Below are 25,534 nucleotides of genomic sequence, written 5' to 3'. Positions count from 1 at the left end.
CAAGATGGGCATATTCAGATCTACAGTCTGTGGCAAAACAGTAAACACTCATTTTAGTCACAAGAAGCAGAGTAAACCCTAAACTTCAGAAGGATAGAAATACAACTTCCCTCTAGCAATTCATTGTGGTTTAGCTCTGCATTGATGAAGCTGTTGGTGAAACAAAATCCAGAGGTGGTGAAACACTTCCCAGCCTACCATACTGACACTGCACAATCCTGTACTGATTGGCTGCTCACCTTTTCCTCCGCTATCTATTCTGTGCTTAGAGGTCTGTGTACTGTACTCAAATCCTTAACTTACTGGGATGCTCACAAGCAGACATAAGCAGATGGACATGGGTATGGTCAGGCTAAACCTCACGGAGTGACACAATTAGTGAAATGGAGGTCAGCTGAATGTCAGCAGTGAATGTCCCAAGTGAGTGTAGTATAAAGACATTATATTATATAATATTCCTGGCTACAAGATGACACAATGAAGACAATACACCATGAGACTCCACAGAGCAGAGCAGACTGACGAGTGACTATGCAAGATGAAGACTAGTGAGGGAGGCCATCGAAACAATCCATTTTGTGTACATTTGTATTTTTTAAAAAAAGACCTTGAACCTTTAAAAATATTCACGGAGTTACATGAATGATAAGTGATGAAGATGAAGGTAGTCTGAGATGCTTGGTCTAGGAGAAAGGGGCAGGTCCACAAAATGGGTAGGCTAGTCTGACTGCCTCTGGATGCAAATCTGACAACATGTTTTCTGGGGATTTATAAGCCGTAGCTTTTCACTCTTGTTGCCGTAAATTAGCTCTGTTGCAACCTCTGTACCACAGCATTCTATGTGAATGTAGTTGGCTAAAGAAGAGAAGCCACGACTCATAAGTGTCCACATAATGATGGTCTGTTTTACTATAATTGAGAGCTCTTTTGACTGCTTGTTGTGGGATCACAGCAACAGCTTCCAAATGCAAATGCCACACATAGAAACTACTCCAGACCTTGCACTGTACTGTACTGCTTAATTGATGATGGATTAACAAGAGAATAGCCCATGCAGCCCATGAAATAGCTTATATTTATACATTGTATGGAGCACATTTTAATTCGAGGCATTTTAGGTCATTCAGGTAGAATCAAGAAAACGTCACTGACAAAATATAATTATATCACTAACCTTGTAAATAGGACTTGCAACAATTTGTGGAATTCAAAAATGTAATAACATTATATAACAGATATTCTGGGGAATTTCAAACCATGCAACTACTCTTTATTAAGCAATTAATCAATTGTAATTACATTGTTACTTGCACTGTAAAATTGTTGCACTGTAAAAGCATTGCCATTTAATGTACCATATTCAAAAGATAATGCAGCTCAATCCACTTTCCATGCAAAAGTTCGGTTTATTATTATTATTATTATTATTATTATTAATATTTTGTAAATAATAATTTTAAAAAACATTTCATTACAGTACAGTAACAGTGTGTTTGAACTATCGATGAATGAGGCAGTGTGAAAAAGAAAGTTTTTAAGTTAGAAAATATTGAAAATATACAGCTATTCTCTCTCTCACACACACATAGTTATTCTATCTTACACAGACTCACTGAGGAGCCAGTGTAAATCCTAATCCCTGCATAGAGGGGTTGAGTGAATGTAGTGTTGAGTGTGTGTAAGTGTGTGAGTGTGTGTGAGTGTGTGAGTGTGGGTGTATCAGAGGAGACGCTGTAGAAGGACAGAGTGCCGGCCGAACAGTCCACATACACTCCTACTCTCCTACAGCTGGAGGGAGGAGGAGGGAGATCAGTTCTGTTATTATTGTGATGAACAGAGTAACCTTTATTAGAGCAGATCAGACTCCAGGACTCTTCAGTTAGTCGAAACTCACAGTCTAACCTCCTTCCTTTCCTGCTGATGGTTTTATAAGTCAGAGCTACATCAGCTCCCCACTTTCCGCTCCACTCAGCCTCCCAGTAACAGCGTCCAGTCAGACTCTCTCTACTCATCACCTGCAGATACACATCAAACCTCTCTGGATGATCAGGATACGACTGCAGCTTCTCTCCACACACCACCTTTCTGTTCCCCTCACTCAGAGAGAGACGTGTGTGTGCTGTGTTTGGGTCCAGTGTGAGATCACAGCCGTCTGAACACAAGAAGAGACATTAGAGTGTGTGTGTGTGTGTGTGTGTGTGTATGTGTGTGTGTGTGTGTGTGTGTGTGTGTGTGAACTTACATTTCTTTAGTCCAGGTTTGATTCTGATCTTCCCTCCATGTTCCACCCTAAACACACACACACACACACACACAGATCATGCTTCTGCATGGGTTATGTGTAACTCGTGATTCCAGATTAAGGCGGCCACCGGGGTAGGCCTTGAGATATGCCAGTGGCTAAACAAGTCATTCAGTGTTGGCTCTTTGTCTCTATCAGAGCTCTAAAAACAGTCAATAGAGCGTTGATGGGTTTGTCCTATTGTCTCTTGTTTCTTTACCTTTTAAAATTCCCCCTATATGCTGTGTGTGGCTGTGACTGAAGTCTCTGCCTTCTTCCTTTGTTCTTTGGGAAAACCTTCTCAAGTTCACAGTTTCTTTAAATTTTTTAAGTAACCTTTTGATTTCATTTTGTGGTCTGTTCACATTTAGTAAAGTGACAGAGTGTTCCTGACACAGGCAAAAAGCCAGCCTGCCAAACCCACACTTTTAGCTAAGTATCAGTATCAATATCATTGCTCCTGACTTGCAGACACTTGGTTCTGGGTTTCCCTTGGCTCCAGCGGCATCAGAATCAGAATCAGAATCTCTTTATTTCACCAAGTATGCTACACATACAAGGAATTTGTCTTGGTGAGAGCAACACGTATGACAAGTAACAAAAAACACAGAACACAGTCTTAAACTAAAGGAAAATGACACTAAACAATAAATAGGGTAGGGGATAAATTAAAAAAGTAAGATGTACTAAAGGTAATAAAGAGCTGATATTTACAGAAAGTAAAGAGCTGATATTTGCAGAAAATAACATCTGTACAGTGTGCAAATAGACATAGTCCAAATAGGCAGAGTGCAAAATAGCTGTTCAGTCTGGTTTGGTACAGTTTAGTTGTATGTTTTGAGGTTTAAAGTGGGAGGTGTCCACTGTGGTTGAGGAGCGCTACAGCTCTGGGGAAAAAGCTGTTAGCATGACGTGTTGTGCTGGTTTTGATTGACCGCAGTCTTCTACCAGAGTGTCTGGAAGAGGAGGTGTCCAGGATGTGAGGGGTCAGATGTAATCTTGCCAGCCCGCTTCCTCACCCTGCTGGTGTAGCTCTGCTGAAGTGATGTCAGGTTACATCCAATGATCCTCTCTGCTGTCCTGATGATGCGCTGGAGTTTGGCTCTTTCTTGTGAGGTGGAGGAACCAAACCCGATAGTTATGGAGGCTGTGAGAATGAACTTGATGATCGCTGTGTAGAACTGGATCATCAGGGTCTGTGGCAGGTTGAATTTCTTGAGCTGTCTCAAGAAGAACATTCGTTGTTGAGCTTTCTTGGTGATAGAGAGGGTGTTTTCCTCCCATTTCAAGTCTCTGGAGATGGTGGTGCCCAGGAACTTGAGTGACTCCACCATGGATACTGCAGTGTTGTTGATGTGGAGGGGAGGAAGGGTGGGTGGATTGCGTCGGAAGTCCACCACCATCTCTGCAGTCTTTTCTGTGTTTAGCAGCAGGTGGTTGTTGCTGCACCAGGACACCAGCTGCTCAATTTCCTTTCTGTAGGCAGACTCATCACCGTTGGCTATGAGGCCCACCAGAGTGGAGTCATCTGCAAATTTCAGGATCTTTACAGCTGGATCTTTGGAGACACAGTCATTAGTGTAGAGGCTGAAGAGAAGGGGTGAAAGAACACAACCCTGTGGGACTCCAGTACTGAGTGTCCGGAGGTCTGAAGTGTGCTTCCCCAGCCGCACCTGCTGTCTCCTGTCTGTAAGAAAATTCACGATCCACCGACACATGGAGTCTGGCACTGACAGCTGGGAGAGTTTGGACTAAAGAAGCTGCGGCACAACAGTGTTAAAAGCCGAGCTAAAGTCCACAAACAAAACCCTAGCATAGTTTCCATGGCTGTCGAGATGTTGCAGGATAAAGTGCAGGGTCAGGTTGACCACATCATCGACAGCCCTGTTTGCTCGGTACGCAAACTGCAAGGGGTCCAGCAGGGGATCTGTGATGGACTTCAGGTGGGCTAGGATCAGGCGTTCAAAGACCTTCATGACTACAGAGGTCAGGGCGACAGGCCTGTAGTCATTCAGTCCAGTGATGGTGGATTTCTTGGGAACTGGAATGATGGTGGAGGTTTTGAAGCAGGCTGGAACAGAGCAGAGTTCCAGTGATCTGTTAAAAATGTCTGTAAACACTGGAGCTAGTTGGTCACAGCAGTGTTTTAGGGTGGATGAAGAGACTAAGTCAGGCCCGGGGGCTTTCCTCACCTTCTGTCTGCTGAAGAGCCTGTGAACATCCTGCAGGTTGATGCAGAGATGAGCAGGAGGCAGAGGTGAGAGGGCCAGTGTGGGGGTGGAGGTGGAGGGGGGTGATGGAGGGGGAGACAGTCTGATTGTCTTTTGTGAGTTCAAATCTGCAATAGAACTCATTCAGGTCGTTGGTGAGGTGTCGGCCATTCAGGAGGAGGGGGGGTCTTTCTCACCTTGTGACCAGTGAGAAGCTGAAGGGCTTTCCAGGCTGAAGATGGGTCGTTAGCAGTGATGTGTCTGTTCAGCTGCTCTGAGTACTTGCTCTTCGCAGCTCTAATCCCTTTCTCCAGTCTGTATTTGGCCTCCTTAAAGACAGTTCTATCTCCACTCCTGAACGCTTCCTCCTTTTCCCTCCGAAGCTGTTTGAGTTCAGCAGTAAACCAGGGTTTGTTGTTACTGTATTTCACCTGTGATTTAGTTGAGATACAGCTGTCTTCACAGAAACTGATGTATGACGTCACAGTGTCTGTGTATTCGTCCAGTCCGTCTGTCGCCTCCCCAAACACAGCCCAGTCTGTGGATTCGAAGCAGCCCTGCAGCTTCTCAATGTCTCCACTGGTCCACCTCTTCACTGTTGTGATGACCAGCTTGCTGGTTTTGAGTTTCTGCCGGTAGGTTGGAATGAGGTGAACGAGGCTGTGATCGGAGAGCCCGACAGCTGCGCGCGTGACTGCGCGATAGGCATTCTTGATACAGGTGTAGCACTTGTCCAGTGTGTTGCCTTCTCGTGTTGGACACGCGATGTGTTGTCTGTATTTGGGCATCTCCTTCGTGAGGTTTGCACTGTTAAAATCCCCCAGAATGATGAGAAGTGAGTCCGGGAACTCGCGCTCCACCTTCGTGATCCGTTCCGCCAGCTGTTTCAACGCGTCGCTTGTGCACGCGCTTGGCGCAATGTAGGTGCCGGCTAGGATGAACGAGCTGAACTCTCTGGGAGAGAATAATGGCCTACAGGTTATGAACAGAGATTCCAGATGAGGGGAGCATGATTTTAACAGTACCGTAGTGTCTCTACACCAGCGCTCGTTGATGTAGAAGCAGATTCCTCCTCCTCTGCTCTTGCCGCTGCACTCTGCGTCTCTGTCCGCTCTGTGCAGCTGGAAGCCCGGGAGGTGCAGCGCGCTGTCCGGGGTCAGCTCAGTCAGCCAGGTCTCAGTGAAGCAGAGCGCAGAAGCAGCGGAGAAGTCCTTGTTAGTTAGGTTGAGCAGAAGTAGTTCCTCAGTTTTGTTGCTGAGAGATTGGAGGTTGGAGAGGAATAATGACGGTAGAGGTGTGCGAGCCCCACGTCGCCTCAGACGCACAAGCGTGCCGGCTTGTCTGCCCCTGCGCCGGTTTCTCCACAGTCTCCTGGCGAGGCCGAGCGCGGTCAGCGCGGCTGTTGTGAGGATCTCCGCACAAACTGAAGGTTCTTGAACAAATTCCGGGATGCTTTCAGGGGAAATGTTGTTCCTGAAGCTCAGTAGTTGTTCCCTGCTTCAACTAACTGAGTTTGACGTACAATAGACAACATTAACAAACAAAAACAAACACCATACGGAGGAGCTCGTCACCGTGGCTGCCATCCTCGGCGCCATCTTGGAGAAATAACACCCATGGGCATAACACCCATGTAAGCACAGGTACCAGCCTAGTGGTCCTCCTGCCTCTGGGCCTCTAAGGCTACTAAGGGGGCTGACACTGGTCCTGTTAGTTTTAACTCTGGTACCTAAGGAGTACTGTGACCTTTGAGAGGTGTTCAGTAAATGGTTGGCTCACTTGCTGCCCCCCACAGACCCTATGACATTGCAATAAATCTCCTCCCTGGCACTAGTCCCTCCAGGGTTAGGTTATGAACTATGTCCAAGAGGTTCATCAACCTATGTGGGCAGTACAAGTACCTCGTTATGCCATTTGGGTTAAAGAATGCACCCACTGTCTTCCAGGGCTACATCAACAAGGACAGATGTGTTCATTGACTTGGGTGACTTCCTCATCTACAGTATATCCATAGACACATCACCAACGTCCTCCAGGTTCTCCAGCTGCTCCTGGAGAACCCCCTGTTCTTTAAACTGGGGAAATCCCACTTCCATGCTTCCACTATATCCTTTTTTGGCTTTGGCATATTCCACAACATCCTGTACATGGTTCTTGCCAAATTCAATGCAATGGAGGGCTGGCCCCAGCCACCTCTGTGCTTGGGCCACCTGAGCTTTGCCAAATTTGTCCAGTAGTTTGTGAATTGATAGCAGGAGTTTGTGAGTTTGACCATTGATGGCAATAGTCAAATGGCAATCGGCTCGGCTCGACCTGCCATCCCTCAACATCCATGGAAGACAAGCATCCAGGCTTTTTTCTGTCCTGGCACCAAAGTGGTGGAACGAGCTTCCCCTGGGTGTCCGAATGGCAGAGTCGCTCGCTGTCTTCAAACGCAGACTGAAGACCCACCTTTTCCGAGAGTACTTGGGCAAATAGCAGAGTACTATGGTCACCTTATTGACTTAGTAATATCTAAAGCTTAGAGGTATCTTTGAACTATTAGTCTATTCTAACTAAGGCTTTTCTTGGGTAAATAGCAAAGCACTTTTATAAGTCGCTCTGGATAAGAGCATCTGCTAAATGCCTTAATGTAAATGTGAAGTACTTTGACTCTGTGACTGCCCTTTTGACCGTCCTGATGAGGAAGATGTCAGTAAGGTTAAACTGGTCCACAAAAGCCCAGGAGGTGTGACACCCTTAAGCACTTGTTGAACATGGCCCTGGTTCTCACATTGTCTGAAGTGTATGTCTTTGAGTTGTTTGTTGAGTCCATTACATGGCTCAACTTCGTAGGGTGCCCCCCGCAAGTTTGTCCCCCGCTACTCATCTGGACATTTGATCCGGACTGTGCAGGGGGGGTGGGGTCCTGTAAAGGGTGGGGCCAGGTTAAGACCCCCTCCAGCCACCAGGGGGGCGCTGCAAGTCTAATCAAGGCCAATGGGAAGGGCTATATAAGCCCTCACTGCTGGATACTTGTTACTTAGGGTTTTCATGAGTTAAAGTAAAATATACGTGCTGTAAGGAACTTTACACATTGTTTAAAGGGTTTGTACATATGTCACCATTTATGGTTTATTAGCTTTGACTCACTTTTGGGGATTTTTAACAGTCATTGATTAGGTTTATATAATCTTCAGTAATCCTCAAATAATAGTTATGGTGAAATACTCACTAAACAAGCTAACAACACTGATCAGCACAACATAATTATCAAATTATCATCACAGCCCCCCTAGCAGAACATAAATAGACTCATTGATTGTTTACTGGTGTAAAACCCACTGGTTCTGGTCATCAAACCTCTGAACCTCCTGCTGCTGGCCAGATGTGAGAACAGGCAGTGGCTTTGGTGGGTGGATTAATCCTCCATGACTTTCTGGTGGCTGGGGTAAAAATCCAGAAGGTTTGGCAGCTGAACCCCGATAATGCGCCGGGCTGTGTACACCAGCCTCTGCAGAGCTTTCTGCTCTTAAGCGGTGCAGTTCCTGTAGCAGGTGTTGATATAGCATGTCAGACTACTCTCCACAGTGCAGGTGTAAAATGTCATGAGCATGCGGGGGTTCATACCAAACATTCTTAGCCGTCTAACGTAGAAGAGACGCTGTTGTGCTTTCTCCACCACCCGTGTGTTCTGTCCATGTACACACGTGGACAAAATCGTTGGCACCCCTCGGTTAATGAAAAACCCACAATGGCCACAGAAATAACTTGAATCTGACAAAAATAATAATAAATAAAAATTCTATGAAAATCAACAAATGGAAATCCGACATTAATTTTGAACCATGCTTCAACAGAATTATAAAAAAAAGTAAACTCAAAACAGGCCAGGACAAAAATGATGGCACCCCTAAAAAAATGTGACCAAAGGGACATGTTAAATCAAGGTATGTCCACTAATTAGCATCACAGGTGTCTACAATCTTGTAATCAGTCAGTGGGCCTATATATAGGGTTACAGGTAGTCACTGTGCTGTTTTGGTGACATGGTGTGTACCACACTCAACATGGACCAGAGAAAGTGAAGGAAAGAGTCTCAGAAGATTAGAAAGAAAATTATAGACAAGCATGTTAAAGGTAAAGGTTATAAGACCATCTCCAAGCAGCTTGATGTTCCTGTGATTACAGTTGTACATATTATTCAGAAATTTATCAATCCATGGGACTATAGCCAACCTCCCTGGATGTGGCTGCAGGAGAAAAAATGTATGACAAAGAGACGGATAATACGAATGGTAACAAAGGTTAACAAATATAACAAAAATCTTCTAAAGAGATTAAAGGTGAACTTCAAGCTCAAGGAACATCAGTGTCAGATCGGACCATCCGTCATTGTTTGAGCCAAAGTGGACTTCATGGGAGACGACCAAGGAGGAAACTATTGTTGAAAACAAATTATAAAAAAAGCCAGACTTGATTTTACCAAACTACCTGTTGACAAGCCCCAAAGCTTCTGGGAGAATGTCCTATGGACAGATAAGACCAAAATTTAACTTTCTGCCAAGGCACATCAGCTCTATGTTCTTGAAGCATATCAAGAAAAGAACACTGTCCCTACTGTGAACATAGAGGAGGCTCTGTTATGTTCTGGGGCTGCTTTGCTGCATCTGGCACAGGGTGTCTTGAATCTGTGCAGGGTACAATGAAATCTCAAGACTATTGAGGGATTCTAGAGAGAAATGTGCTGCCCAGTGTTAGAAAGTTTGGTCTCAGTCACAGGTCATGGGTCTTGCAACAGGATAATGACCCAAAACAGCTAAAAGCACCCAAGAATGGCTAAGAAGAAAACATTGGACTATTCTGAAGTGGCCGTCTATGAGCCCAAATCCTATTGAGCATCTTTGAAAGAAGCTGAAACATGCCATCTGAAAAAGGCACCCTTCAAACCGGAGACAACTGGAGCAGTTCGCTCATGAGGAGTGGGACAAAATACCTGCTGAGAGGTGCAGAAGTCTCATTGACAGTTACAGGAATCATTTGATTGCAGTGATTGCCTCAAAAGGTTGTGCAAGAAAATATTAAGTTAAGGGTACCATCATTTCTGTCCAGGCCAGTTTAATAAGTTTATTTTTTATTTATATGTTGAAACATGGTTGAAAAGCAATTTCATTGGTTAATTATTATAGCATTTTTATTTATTATTACTTTTGTCAGATTCAAGTTATTTCTATGACCATTGTGGGTTTTTCTTTCATTAACCGAGGGGTACCAACAATTTTGTCCATGTGTGTATGTTCTTCAGTAATGTGAACTTGAAGCTGCTGACCCTCTCCACAGTGGGCCAATAGATGGAGATGTGTGTACTTTCTTCTGTTTCCTGAAGTCTACTACTAGCTCCTTGGTCTTGCTGACATGAAGAAAAAAAGTTGTTTTCCTGGCACCAGTGTGAGAGGGCATTATGAGGGCATTATGCAGAGTCAGGGCAGTAGCATCACCAGAGCATCTGTTCCACCTGTATGCAAACTGCAATAAAAGCAGTTCAGCTCATAGGTCATAGCTGGCTATTTTATACTTCTGTATTTCCAGATCTGAAAGCAGTCGAGCCATGGCTTCTGATTGGGGTAAACATGAATGGTCTTTCTGGGCACAACATCCTCTATGCACTTCCGAATAAATCTGCATACTCGTCGATGTTGTTTAATGAACTCCCAGTCCACGCCATTAAAACAGTCCTGAAGTTGAGTCTGATTGGTCTGACCAGTGATGAACCACCCTGATGGTGGGTGGCTCCTGTTTGATAAGATAATCATAAGATAAGATATATCCTTTATTGAGCTTCTGCCTCAAGGTGGGCAGGAGGAGAATTGAGGAGTGATCTGATTTGCCGAATACAGGTCGGAGGAGGGCTTTGTACGCTATCTGGAGGGGGGTGTAGCAGTGACCCAGAGTCTGTGTATTTTGTGTGCTGCACGAGATTGAAGTGTTGAAAGAATTTGGGCGCTACTTTCCTCAGATTTGCTTTATTAAAGTTCCCAACAACAATGAACGCAGCGCTTGGTTTCCTGCTTGTTGATTGCCTCATACAGTTTCCCGAGCGCCAGGTCCATGTGGGGGTACGGCCTGCACGAGCTGATAAGATATTCCAGGTCCAGGGAGCAAAAAGACTCAATGAAGTGTACATTTCTCCGATCACACCAAGCATTGTTCATCAGTTGAGAGTGCGTCGTCTCAGCCTGATGAAGACTCCAGCTTTGCTGCCCCTTTTTCTGCGTCTAAGGCAGGGCCGGCCTAGATGACTGCCACTCTTTTGGTGTTTACGAGCAAAGGATCCGCATTGTCCGGTTTGCGGTAAGTGATCGTTGATCTGATTTCCGAAGCATTTGTTATAGCATGTGCTAGCAACATTCAGTGCACTACAAGTGACATATAAACACACAACTAACAAAAAATCTTCCAAGACTAAAGGGAGCTTGCAACACTGCAGCCATACATCTTGTATAAAAGTTGTGGATCAGCAAGAGCTTTTTATTTATTTTTTTAAAGAAAAATATGAAACGCTAATTGTTTCACTAACAGAATAAACTTCTATAAATTGTTGTCTTTTATAAATCATATACACTGCATAGCAAGTAAAAGCAGGGACATTTATGGGAATGACGTTTTTCACTCTTTTTTGTTGTCTTTTGTTGTTTTGATCAGCTAACAAGGAAAAGAAATCAGACCACACTCCACTTAACATCTGCAGCACACGTAAAACCCACACACACACCTCTGAACAGCTGTTGATACCTGAGTGTGGTAAGTGTGCAGTGTGGATCCTCCAGTCTGGCAGACAGCAGCTTCACTCCTGACTCTCCTGGGTGGTTGTAGGTCAGATCCAGTTCTTTCAGGTGGGAGGGGTTTGAACTCAGAGCTGTAGCCAGAGAAGAACAGCCTTTCTCTGTGACCATACAGCCAGAAAGTCTGCAGAGAGAGAGAGAGAGAGAGAGAGAGAGAAACAGAGAAAAGAGAGACAAAGTGACTGTCAGAGAGATGATACACTTGGTCATATGGTCATATTCTCTTCTCTACTTTCTCTCAAAGATTCTTGAATGTTTCGTCTACAACCAACTGTCTCTCTTCCTCACTCAGAACAATCTACAGGACCCTATCCAGTCTGGCTTCAAAGCAGCACACTCTACTAAATCTGCTCTTATTGCAGTTAGAGTCATCAGTTCTGATCCTTCTCGACCTCTCCGCAGCTTTTGACACAGTGAACAACAAGATTCTCCTGTCTATCCTTGCTGGCCTTGGAATTACCGGCTCTGCATGGTGACTGTTTGCATCATCCCTGCAGGGACACTCATACCAGGTAACATGGCAGGGGGACACGTCTGCTCCTTGTAGTCCCTCCACTGGTGTTCCACAAGGCTCGGTTCTTGGTCCTCTTCTTTTCTCACGCTACACTAGCTCACTTAGTAAAGTGATATCCTCTCATGGATTATCTTACCACTGTTACACTGCATGCCACTGCATGACACTCAACTCATCCTTTACTTCCCACTGTCTGACACACAGGTTTCTGCCCGCATCTCCACATGTCTCGCTGACGTCTCTTCTTGGATGGCGGATCACCACCTCAAACTTAAACCCAGCAAGACTGAGCTTCTGTACATCCCGGGAACTGCTGGACTTAAAAACGATCTTGCCATCACCTTTGAGAACTCACTGGTCACTCCTTCTACAGAAGCTCGAAGCCTTGGTGTAGTCATGAATGATCAGTTATCATTCTCAAGTCATGTCGCAAAAGTAACTCGGTCATGAAGATTTCTCCTGTACAACATCCAGAGAATTTGACCCTTCCTCTCTAGAGAGTCGCCCAGGTGCTTGTTCACTCTCTCGTCACTTCCAGACTTGACTACTGCAACTCTCTTCTGGCTGGTCTCCCTCTGTGCACCATCAGGTCCCTGCAACTTATCCAGAATGCAGCGGCATGGGTCGTCTTCAACCTTCCTAAATACAGCCATGTCACTCCACTGCTGCATTCTCTTCACTGGCTTCCTGTAGCTGGCCGCATCAGATTCAAATCCTTGATGCTGGCCTTTGTCCTTGATGACGATGATCAAAAGCCAATCCGCACCAAGAGCCCTTCGAGCTTCAAGTACGGCTCGACTCAACCCACCATCCCTCAAAATCCACAGAAGACGAGAGTCAAGGTTTTTTTCTGTCCTGGCACCAAAGTGGTGGAATGAACTTCCCCTGGGTGTCCGAATGGCACTCGCTGTCTTCAACCCAGACTAAAGACCCACCTCTTCCAAGAATAATTGGGCAAATAGCAGAGTGGTCACCTTACTGACTTGTGTTTAGTGTCTAAGTTTAGAGGTATCTTTGAATTATTAGTCTATTCAAAAAGCTGAAGTTGCTGGTAATTAACTGGCTGCTAATTACTACATTAATAAGCAGTCACTACAGTAATGTTTTCAGGTTTGCACTTTCAGTCTGTATGCTTATAGAAGCACATGTATCATTCCAGAGAACACAGTTCCACTGCTCCATAGCTCAATTCGGTGGTGGTGGTGGTGGGGGGGGGGTGCCAATAGGTAAATGTTTATATGCTCCAGACAGTCCTATTCTATTGCCAATACGTTCACTGAACTAAGGAGGAACTAAGACTCAAAAAGAGAAACTTCCTGAGAGCAAGATGAAGAACTCCTAAGAGGAACCACTTAGTCATTACAGCAGTATTGTCTCAACATTTTGTTATGTCATGTTATGTCAGAACAACATCATGTCCAATCATTAGTACTGCAAATCAGTTAACCAATGTCTCCATCTCCAGATAATGACGTTGTGCTTTTAGATATGAGAGGCTTTATCCTGTATTCTCTGTCAATCCCACTCCCGGCTGGAACCTTGCTACTACACTAAAGAACATTGGTAGAGCTGCACAAGACCTTTCTACAGAACTGCATCTTGTTGCATAAGCCAAGTCATATTTGTGTAAAATCCTGTAATATTACTATACTGCCAGTCAACATGCTTCCTTACCTTCAGATTATCAACAAATGAATGTGTGAGAGTGGGATCCATCTGTATTTGCAGCAGTGGTGTAAAAGTGAATTACACTCTCCCCAGGAGCCCAGGAGCAAAAATATCAGTTCTCACATAAAGTATGCTCCAGTTCCACATGATGATCCATTTTACTATCACCATCATGGACATGCAGCTCACCCACTACTCAGGAGCAGATTATAATGAGTTAAAGGAGACTAAGAAAAAGTCTCTGATTGGATCACAGATGAGCTGTTCGGTCAGACTGGGTTCATTAAACACTATAAAATTTTAATTTCAGAATGTGTTGTGAGGTCAGAGTGAGTAATCATACATATCACTACACAGTGAATGTTCAGTAGAGCCAAAGGTTCTGATTAATGTGTTTATGAGGAAGAAAGACCTCATCAGAAATCTTTCTAAACAATCTAAAGATGACTGCAGACGTTAGAGAGTTGGTCTTTGTTCGGTTAGTGAACTCTGACCTTCACTAGAAACTAGAAACCTTCACTAGACCTTCACCTTCATCTTGTATATTGATATAAAAACATCTTAGTAAAGCTCTGAATCTCACATCTTCACATTAATCATTTCAGAATGAACTGACAAACACTGACCTGAGAATCTGCAGTTTACAGTGTGAACTCTTCAGTCCAGCAGAGAGCAGCTCCACTCCTGAATCCTGCAGGTCATTGTTACTGAGGTCCAGCTCTTTCAGGGAGTTTTCCAGCTTTAAAACTGATCCCAGAGCTTCACAAGTCTTTATACTGACGTTACACAAAGCTAATCTGCAAAAGGGAAAAAGCACAACAGATTTTGAGAATACACTCAAAGGGAAATGTTATCATAAATCATACACAAATCTTACCTCATTATCAATGCTGATGTTTTTATTTTAAGTTTATTAGAGCATTCAGCAATGTAAAAATATATTACAACCTAAACCTGTCCTTCATTTTATCCTGATTTGCCACTCTTGCTAAAAGAATCCCTCACCCTATGCATTTCTTTTAGTTAAGTACAACATCTTAGTAACCATTAGTGTGTTTTGACCCAATACTTTTGCAAACAGTTGACACAACAGCATTAAAGGGTAAAATTATTATTATTATTATTATTATCATTATTATTATTATTATTATTATTATTATTATTATTATATTATATAATTATATATATATATAATAATAATAATAATAATGATAAGAATTATCATGTTATCCTTCTTAGAACCCTTCTTTTAGAACTCTTTCTTTCTGCTCTCTCAGTGGAGTACCTGAACTCTTCCTGAACTATGTGGTCAATTTATGATTATAATAAAGACATTTATTTTGGTGAGGTGCTGAATATCACTGACCTGAGAATCTGCAGTTTACAGTGTGAACTCTTCATTCCAGCAGAGAGCAGCTCCACTCCTGAATCCTGCAGGTCATTGTTACTGAGGTCCAGCTCTTTCAGAAAGGAGTTTTCCAGCTTTAAAACTGATCCCAGAGCTTTACACGCCTTTACTCCAAGATTACACAGAGCTAATCTGCAAAATGAGAAGAGCACAACAGATTTTACCTAAGACAATACTCAAAGGAAATTTTTGATACAGACTGAAAATGAAAAAGCCTAACATTATTAATGTTGATGTTTCCAGAACACTCTGCAATATAAAAGTGTTCTATTATAAACAAAACATGTGCTTAATAATGTCCTGGTCTAATACACTATCTACAAAATAATTTTAGCCCAGGCCAACAAACTAACCAGAAGCTAAACTGGTACACAGTAACATCAATGAAACATTAAATTATACAATACAGTACAGTTACATTCCTACTCATTACTGTTTCACTGGATAAGGAGAATACATGTAGTAAAGGCAGGGGTGCTAATAATTGGTGGTATTGATTAGACAGAGGCATGGGTAAAATACATGAGCAGGAATAAATGAAAGCGAGGACACATGGATAAAACAGTAAAATCACTGTAGTACAAAACAGACATTAACCCTTAAATACATAATTGTCCCAGTAGAGTCAGTGAATATTACAGATATTACAAATATATTATATATATATATATTTATAAATCTAGAATGAACTGACAGAAACACTGACCTGAGAATCTGCAGTTTACAGTATGAACTCTTCAATCCAGCGGAGAGGAGCTCCATTCCTGAATCCTGCAGGTCATTGTTACTGAGGTCCAGCTCTTTCAGGGAGGAGTTTTCCAGCTTTAAAACTGATCCCAGAGCTTCACACGTCTTTACTTCAAGATTACATGATGCAAGTCTGACAAAAGAAGCATAAACAACAGACAATAAATGCAAAGGAAAATCATTACTGTCATCATACTGTATATACACATGTGGACAAAATTGTTGGTACCATTCGGTTAATGAAAGAAAAACCCACAATGGTCACAGAAATAACTTAAATCTGACAAAAGTAATAATAAATAGAAATGCTATGAAAATTAACAAATTAAAACATTGACATTGATTTTGAACCATGCTTCAACAGAATTATTTTGAAAATAAACTCATTAAACAGGGTTGGACAAAAATGATGTTATCCTTAGCTTAATATTTTGTTGCACAGCCTTTTGAGGCAATCACTGCAATCAAATGATTCCTGTAACTGTCAATGAGACTTCTGCACCTGTGCTCTTTTCTTTATATACTTAATTTTTCCATCTGTGAACATAGAGCTGATGTACCATGTCACCAAACAGCACAGTGACTACCTGTAGCCCTATATATAGGCCCACTGACTGATTACAAGATTGTGGACACCTGTGATGCTAATTAGTTGACACACCTTGATTTAACATGTCCCTTTGGTCACATTATTTTCAGGGGGAACCATTATTTTTGTCCAGGTCTGTTAAATGAGTTTACTTTTTAAAATAGTTCTGTTGAAGCATGGTTGAAAATCAATGTCGGATTTTTATTTGTTAATTTTCAAAGAACTTTTATTTATTATTACTTTTTTCTTCACTGGATTGTAGGCTCTCCGGGACTGAACTAAAGAGTAAATAAATAGCACACTGGATTTAAGAGACGTGTTTTACTAGTGAGGCCTCTTTTAGTTTCTTCCAAAACTAGAGGAAGAAACAGCAGAAACACAGGGTAGGGGTTAAAATTAGACCCAATACACTCACAATACAATATAGTTATTTATTCTAATCTGAGATTAAGACTTTTTTGTGGAGATTATTTACATTTACATACGTTAAATAATTTCAGAAATATATGATACATGTAAATGGAGAACAGAGGTCAGCAATTGGAGAAATATATAGTTAAAAAAACATTGTAACTCAACAATACTTTGCATAGAAGCATTACATTGTACTGTAGAAGTGTATAGGTATAATCACAATAAAGGTACTTCACTTAAAACGATGAAAATAATACTTACAAAGCTCGTCTTGTGTTTTTCACCACAGGCAGTAGGCGCCTCAGTCCTTCTTCTGATGCTCTGTATTTCTTCAGTTCAAACGTCTCTTGAGTTTCCTCTGACATCAGCAGCACAAAGACCAGAGCTGACCACTGTGCAGATGAGAGTGTCCGTTTTGATAGATCTCCTGAGTTCAGGTATTTCTGGATTTCAGATGGGAGTGAGTTATCTTTCAGTTCACTCAGGCAGTGGAGGAGATTCAGGCTTCTGTCAAATGACATTTCTTCTTTCAGTTTCTCCTTAATGTAGTCCGCTGTGTCTTTAGCACGGTTTGTTTTTATCTTCAGGCTTGGCAGAAGTTCAGTCAGGACCTGCTGACTGTCCTCCAGTGAGAGGCCGAGGAGGAAGCGGAGGAAAAGGTCCAGGTGTCCACTTTCACTTTGCAAAGCTTCTTCCACTGCACACTTATGGAGATTTATTATGTTCTTATTCATCCATTGAAGTTTGTTCCAGAACCTCTTCTTTTTGAACACATTCTTCTTGTTGCAGTGTGAGTGATGCACATATAAAGCTGCAAGGCTTTCCTGAACACTGAGATGCACAAAGCTGAAAATGTTCCTCTCAGAAAATCCCTCCTGCTGACTGAAAATCTGTGTACACACTCCTGAGAACACAGTGCCATCACTGACATCAATCCCACAATTCCTAAGATCCTCCTCATAGAAGTTCAAATCTCCTCTCCCAAGATTATGGAAGGCCAGTTCACCAAGCTTCAGAATCATGAGCTCAGTATCAACAGTGCCAGTCTTCTTACTGTATTTGTCCTTCATTAGGTTTTTCTGTTGTAGAAGGAAGCTTATGTACATTCCTGTCAGGGTTGTGGGGATGTTCTCACTGCTCTCTTTATCCATTAGTGGTAGAAGCACAGTGGCAGAGATCCAGCAGAAAACTGGGATTTGACACATGATGTAGAGGCTTCTTGTTTTCTTTATGTGTGAAACTATTTTCTCTGCTACATCCTCAGTTCTACAATATCTGCTAAAGTATGCTTCCTTTTGTTCATCATTAAATCCTCGTACTTCTGTCACCTGATTAATGTAATTCCGAGGAATCAGATGGGCTGCTGCTGGTCGACAAGTTATCCAGATTAGAGCAAATCGAAGCAGATTTCTGTTGATGAGATTTGTGATCAGTGAGCCCACTGAGGTTTTCGCATTCACATCTTTCACTTGCTCTCCATCTTCAAAGTTAAGAGGAAAGTGGCACTCATCCAGCCCATCAAAAATAAACAACACTTTACCATCTTCCTCTGGAAGAGACTTCAGTTCAGGCTTTGAGGAGAAAAAGCAGTGGTTCAATAGTTCAATCAAACTGAACTTCTCTTTCTTCAAATTAAGTTCACGGAAGGGGAGAGGAAAAATGAACTGTATGTCTTGATTCTCCTCACCCTTTGCCCAGTCCAGTATGAACTTGTTGACTGAGACGGTTTTGCCGACTCCTGCAATTCCCATGGTCAACACTTTTCTGTTCCGTCGACCCGTCCCAGACTGGACTTTAAAAACCTTACTGCATTTTATACATTCTTCCTCACCAGCAGGTTTGTTGGAAGACATCTCTATTTGCATCACTTCATGCTCATTTATGACTCCTCCACTCTCATTCTGCACTATAATGAGGTCAGTGTAGATATCCTCCAAGAACTTATTATGGCCTTTCTGTGAATTCCCAATTAGTATATGCTCATATGTCAGCCTCAGGGTAGACATCAGGTGAGCACAGTGTTGCTGATCTTCTATCAAAGGAAAAACAAATAAGACTTTTTAATAAAAAACAGAGTGATTGTGTCGGAGGGTGGTGCTTGAAATGAAACAACCAACTACATTAACAACTGCCGCAATACTGTTCAATGCTTTAACGCAAAAAAGGTTAACTTATTAACCAATAATTGTTGATTGTTGTTGTACCATTTAGAGAAAAGACCATACTGAGCATTAAAAAACAGATATCATAGAATTATCAACTGAAATTAATGGTGAGATTGTGTGATTACCTGCAGTGAGAGTACTAACTAAGACTCCAGTCTGAGCTGCAGAGAAGACTGCTGCACTAAAACCAGCGGACTCTAAATAAACATAAATAAAGAAAATAAAATACTAAATTGATTTAGTTGTGGCACATGAGGTATGTTTTTCAGGTCTTCAGAAGCTCATTTTTATAGGCATTTAATTAAACAGCAATTTTCTTTCCATTTAATTACACAATAATTTTATTTGACAACAAGAACACAGAGACAAATTATTTTCACCACATAAAACACAAGACGAAATCAATGAAAAAACTTGACAAAGCCCTTTCTAATTGTTAGACAGCATACTTTTTGTGTGGAACATCCATGAATAAAGGTCATACACACCTGTGTAATCAAGAATAAGGATGCCTTATCTAGACATCTATCATCATGAAGGGAAAACTAGATTTAGCTGTCTCTGTCTCTTAAATCTTGTTTGATTTGTTTATTAGTGTGTTTTATGAAATGAACATTACTGCATTTTCCAGTTGTCATTATATATGCCAATTTTAATAGGTTTACTGATGTCCCATTATGTACTCATCAATCAGATGTGTTAATCTGCAGCTTTTAGAAAGGCATCTGGCTGCTTGTAATGCACTAGAGGTGCTCCACATGTCTAAAAGGCTATTGAGCTTAGCGCTCCAATAAAGAGTAAGCCCATCACCTTGTTGGTAGAGATATAACAATAAAATACAGACCTATCATATTTCTGCAGAAAACTGAACTAAATTTAGGACTTGTCATTGCCATTGCTTTGGTTCTTTTCATGCGTGTTAATGCCAGTGTGGGCACGTCAGTGATTTTGTTATGAATCCAGGCATTTTAGAAAGTATATGCCAAATAAAATTCAATATTAATCATTGCATAGCACAAATAATATTTTTGGCTATATTATATATTTTTAAAAATCAGCAGTGCAGCAGCAATGTAATTTTAAAATTCAAAGTTCCAACTTCTATATATTTTTTAAATGTATTGAAATGTTTACTCCCCAAGTGAATATATGAGCTGCAGTACCTCTACTGACTTTAGTCTTGAGTTCTTCAGCCAGTTGGTTCTGGTTTATCTTCTTCAGGATGGTCAGAGTGATCTCTACAGCTCTACTGATTCCATATGTCTCCACCATCTTATCCACAGTGTATTGTCTGTCTGCCTTCTCTAGCAGACCCTTTGGGAGATGGTCAAAACCTTCCACACAATTGGTTAGGTGCCACTGGAATAATTTCAGGTCCCCTTCCCACAAGTCCCAAATAGTTTTTAGTAGTTCTTCTGGAATATTCACCATCTTGCATCACTGCAAACAAAGAATAAAGATGCATTCATTTTAATGGAGGGTTTCTCAACACTGAACAAAACAGAGAATTGTAAGTGCTCTGATTTATCTTTGGTAAAACTGCTATCCCTTTAGAATCTAGGTCTAAAATAGTTCCTTGATCTTTATATTTAATATCCCTATATCAAACCCCAGTTCATTATTTAATTAAAAATGTAACATTTTTGACAATTTCTTCTCTTTTTGCCTTCTTCGTCTTTTTTTACCACCTTTGTTTTGTGTTTTTTTTGGTAACACTTTTTTTTGAGCAGTCCTTTGTAGATGATTAATAAAGGCAAATCATGTAAACTTCAGCAGTAGGTCTAGCTGTCTGAGGATGTTGAGATGATCTATGTTAGACCTGTTAGATGATCAAAGATTTCTCAGGTAAACATCAATAGATCTGAATTTAGACTTAAAAATAAAGTGAAAAATAGCTGAATTCAGAAGAAATCTTCAGTAAAAGTCACTTGTTTATCTACTGAATGTTCAGATGCTGCATCACTGATAAGTTGTTCATTTGTTACTGTTAGTTTGATAATTTTTTAATTCAAGTGTCACCTTTTCCTCTGACTTATATTTGTTGATGTGTTTTTGTACTGGCTTTGTACTGCCCTGTTTTTCTCTCTAATCTTCCCATTTTCCTTACTGTTCTTGCTCCGATATATTTGCTACATTGTTTTGGCCATTGTCTGTACTTTGGTTACATTTCCTGGTTACATAGGTTTGCCTTACTATTAAAGCCTCTTCTGTCAACATCTCAACATCCCCCTTAAAACCTCTAGCCTGGGTCATATCTGGGTTTATTGAATTTTGCACACGTTTTGCCTCATGAAGGCAAAAGCATTACAGAGTTTTGGTTAAGATATGTCAAAGTAGGCAGTTCTTTGTGGATAAGCCCAACAGTCACACAGAACATCACCAGCACTGCCATAAAACATATTTAGACTTAAACAACAAGGTCTCACCTCTTGTGACAGAAAGTATGAATTGCACAGCGTAGGTTTTAAGAGAAAGGTGTGTGTTCCAGCTGAAAAAGGTGGATGACTAGCACTTGATGAGCCCTTCAGATAAGCATGACGAGAGCAAGAGCTAGAGTTTATCCAGATGCATAGTAAGCAAAATGTTATTATCTAAGAACAAATGATAACTCAGGCAGAATGTCCAAATTGTGAATATTACAAAACAGGATTGAGTCAACTCTCAAAACTCCGCAATGCTTTTGCCTTCATGAGGCAAAATTTAATAAACATGTTTATAAGTACATGTTTGGAGCTGTGACCAAACAGATCTGACCCAGTCTAGAGCTTTAGAGGGAAATTGCTGAAGTAAATGAAGCATTGAGGCAAAATCCCTCTATAAAAGATATGAGCACCATCAAACTTCACATGACTCCTCACTCCTATCCACATTCACGTTTTCCAGAATTCTAATGATAGACACCTGTGTATTTGATCACATGACTATCTTAGCATAGTATTCAAGCCTGGGCCTTAGATAAGCTATTTGTGAGGTATTGAATCCCATTCTTGGTGATCTACTTAGCGTATTTGATGTCTGTATGTATATTTGCAGTGTATGCCAGTGTAAAGGCAGACTTTCATGTTGGGTAATTTGCCTGTGTTTTCTGGATTATGACTCTTGTTTGTAGTTTGGACTACGTTTTTGTCTCTGTGAGCATCTGACCCTGTTTGACACTTTACATTAAAAAAAAACAAACATTCAGTTAGGTTACTTTATCCATTTCTAAAATTTCTTACAAATAATTTGTTATTAATGAATGATGAAAAATTTAGTTTTGCTATTTTATTTGTGCATGTCAACAATATTATAACTAAGAATCCTATGAAAGTCTAATTTGTGTTTATACATTTATAGGGGGAAGTAGAGGCTATTGTCTAATTAAAACATCTTAACAAAATGCACAGTAAACCCAAATAAATAATGAATCACACAGTACATGTCATCTAAAGTGCATTGTCAATAAATTACAATGAAAATATTTCTTAAGACTAACATTTATTATACATATTGTAATTTTACTAGTATAATCTTAAGAGAATGTCCAATGAAATTCTACAAGTATCCGGTAGAATCCAAAGCGGAAGACCAAAAACTAATTGTGTAATCATATTAACTGTTCTTACCTGCTGTAAGCAGTACTGCAACGGTCCTTGGGCTTTAGTCTAAGCTGTTGTTTTTCCTGAGACAGGGGGTGGAATTTAGCTTTTAGTTAATTCTGGTGTAGACAATCTTTTGACTGCAGTCAAATTAAAATTTAATTTAAACATAGTCTTCTGAGTTGGATGTAAGGCTTTTGAAGCCAGACTCCAGTGCAGATCAGCTACAAAACAGTTAGAGGAAGGAAAAGGAGCCGCAACACAGGAAAAGGCTTCAAGTCACTAACTCATTCGCAGCTACATAAAGGAACAGCCCCACAGATTGTCCAATAGAAACATTTACAACAACAAGTCACCAAGCAGTTTTATACTATCTATCCAACTATTATCCAGTTTTAATCTCCTAGTAATGATGATATGCCTCCATTTTTATTCAAGATTGCTGTAAACAGAGTTCCAGTCATTTCAGTCAATTGCTGTTTATAGATGCCATAATCTATAAACAGCAATAATATATATAAATAATAAACAGCATAATCAGTTGATGCAAAATAGTTTCTTGTTCATTGTTTAGAACCTTCCCTAAGGACTTCAACAGATGCATCCACACCCGACAATAACAGACATGAACAACAACACAATACACAACCACATACATAAATAAAAACTGTAAAAAAGCACTGGACATTAAGAACACTTAGCAGGCAAGTAAACCTTTTATTAACTTATATTCATTTTTACCCAGGTTACAAGTGTAAGGTAATGTACCTTCAGTGCTTCCCTCTCAGTCAAAAATAAACACTATCCCTGGATTACTTTTTGGGTAACCACGTGGGAGGAACAGCAACAAGTCACCCAACTAGTGGGTGGCATTCAGGGGCTCACAAAGCTCGTTCAGGCTTCGTTGGAGCCCGCTAGCTCTCCCTGCCCTGCCACCACGTCCCCTAGCTTGTATCCGGTAGGCAAACCAGATACGTATAATGGCGATCCAGAGTTTTGTGAGGGGTTCCTATCCTCAGCTCCCAGTCCCAGGTTTGTTTGGTTTCGCCCATCTTGTTTGTCACGTTTGTGTTGTGTTTATGTTTGTACCCCTTAGATGCTGCTTCTTTTGTCTCGTTTTGCCTTTACCTTGTTTTTTTGATAATAAACAGCTTGCTTTGATTCCATCTCTGTGAGTGTTCATCCCTCTGCGTCTGGCCTAGCATACCATGACATCGGGATACAATTTTGTGTTAAGAGCTCTCCTTTGTACTCCACGACAATATCTGCAAATTTTGGCAGTTGCAAATACACCTTGCCTTACAAAAGACATTTTACAGTTTACCTTTTAAAATAGTTGATCAATATTTTATATGTTTTGTATATGTTTTTATGTAAATCTCAGCATCGTGCTGTGGACCAGTCAAAAAAGACCTGTCACTAAAACAAAGTGTAAAGGCAAATAGTCCTGCAGTTTTTCTTTAAATGGATATAACAAAAACACTTGTCACTTGAATAGTGAGTTGCAGTGTTTCTGTTTTTCCTTGGTAACTGATTGTCACTTCAGCAATACATATTATTTTATATGCTGCCCTGTATGAATCTCAAATATAATTTCATTAGTTTTCTGGAAAGTTTCTTAATTTTTTTGTGGTCAGCCTGCAACATGTGTCCATTTTCAAATATACCATTTGTCCATTTCAGCTGTCCATTATTGAGCTTAATGCAGCCCAATATAAAGTCAAGTCAAGTCAAGTCAAATGTATTTGTATAGCGCTTTTTACAACTGTTGTTGTCACAATGCAGCTTTACATAATTAGCAATGGAAAAGACAGAAAAAAAGAAATAACATAAGACATGAAAGATCCCAGACCCCCAGTAAGCAAGCCAATGGCGACAGTGGCAAGGAAAAACTCTCTCAGAGCTGGATGAAGAAACCTTAGGAGGAACCAAGACTCACATTGAAGATCCATCCTCCTCTGGTCAGAACTAGATGACGGAGCAGATGCGAATCTTTATCTGCTCGCCTCTGTTTCCTAAACTGGGCTCCTGATGGCTTAGATCTTTGGAATCTTTTCTTTGAATTTAGTAACACACATTTACACTGGTCTTGCCTCACATTTATTAAACGGTTAGACAAATGATTTAAAAGACAGCAATATGACTTATTTCATTTAAAAAAAGTATGTATTATTTCATGTAAAAAAGCACACATTTACATTTACGCATAAACAATTAACCTCCTCTCTCTCCTACACACACAAACACACAGAGAGGGTTATTCTATTTTACAAAGACTCACTGAGGAGCAAGTAGAAAGTAACCCAATCCCTGCATAGAGAGGTTGAGTGAATGTGGTGTTGAATGTGTGTAAGTGTGTGAGTGTGTGTGTATCAGAGGAGACACTGTAGAAGGACAGAGTGCCGGCCGGACAGTCCACATACACCCCTACTCTCCTACAGCTGGAGTGAGGAGAAGAGACAGCAGTTATATTCTTATAGTGATAAGCAGAGTATGTTTTATTAAAGCAGTTCAGATTCCAGGACTCTTTATTCATGCCAAATCCACAGTCTAATCTGCCTCCTTTCCTGCTGACGGTTTTATAAGTCAGAGCTACATCAGCTCCCCACCCCCCGCTCCACTCAGCCTCCCAGTAACAGCGTCCAGTCAGACTCTCTCTACTCATCACCTGCTCACACTCATCAAACCTCTCTGGATGATCAGGATACGACTGCAGCTCCTCTCCACACACCACCTTTCTGTTCCCCTCACTCAGAGAGAGACGTGTGTGTGCTGTGTTTGGGTCCAGTGTGAGATCACAGCCGTCTGAACACAAGAAGAGACATTAGAGGAGGAGCACTGCACTGATAGTGTGTGTGTGTGTGTGTGTGTGTGTGTGTGTCTGTGAGTGTGTGTGTGTGTGTGTGAACTCACATTTCTTTAGTCCAGGTTTGATTCTGATCTTCCCTCCATGTTCCACTCTAAACACACAACAAAGCCAACATTTATTCTGAAAAAGAATCATATATATCATATATAGATTAACAGTGGTGTGAACTTTTCTCTCTCAGCGTGTGATAGCTATGGGGGGACAAAAAAGGATTTAGTCAGTCACCAATTGTGCAAGTTCTCCCACTTAAAAACATGAGAGAGGCCTGTA

The 25,534-nt window shown here is 41.1% G+C and overlaps 2 protein-coding genes across 2 annotated transcripts in view; both read right to left on the bottom strand.

Annotated features, from left to right (window-relative positions):
* Positions 1-1,244: 1,244 nt before the first annotated feature.
* On the bottom strand, positions 1,245-24,364 carry LOC140569642 (NACHT, LRR and PYD domains-containing protein 3-like). The gene is made up of 11 exons (XM_072692557.1): positions 24,335-24,364; positions 22,423-22,478; positions 19,981-20,257; positions 18,943-19,014; positions 16,914-18,684; positions 15,609-15,782; positions 14,861-15,034; positions 14,121-14,291; positions 11,263-11,436; positions 2,243-2,289; positions 1,245-2,152 (listed from the first exon to the last, which is right to left on the bottom strand). Exons 3-11 carry the CDS (start codon positions 20,246-20,248, stop codon positions 1,590-1,592), a joined length of 3,414 nt encoding a protein of 1,137 aa, XP_072548658.1. The 5' UTR covers positions 20,249-20,257; positions 22,423-22,478; positions 24,335-24,364; the 3' UTR covers positions 1,245-1,589.
* Positions 24,364-25,534, bottom strand: part of LOC140559660 (NACHT, LRR and PYD domains-containing protein 3-like) — a 21,651-nt gene continuing 20,480 nt past the window's right edge. Inside the window, 3 exon segments of the mRNA XM_072683247.1 lie at positions 24,364-24,451; positions 24,645-25,200; positions 25,309-25,355. Coding sequence (XP_072539348.1) covers positions 24,364-24,451; positions 24,645-25,200; positions 25,309-25,355 — 691 coding nt within the window.

Source organism: Salminus brasiliensis, chromosome 1 (assembly GCF_030463535.1).
Source record: "Salminus brasiliensis chromosome 1, fSalBra1.hap2, whole genome shotgun sequence".
NCBI classification, from domain to species: Eukaryota; Metazoa; Chordata; class Actinopteri; order Characiformes; family Bryconidae; genus Salminus; species Salminus brasiliensis.
Note: the sequence above shows the minus strand (reverse complement) of the source record. Positions and strands in the feature narration are given on the sequence as shown.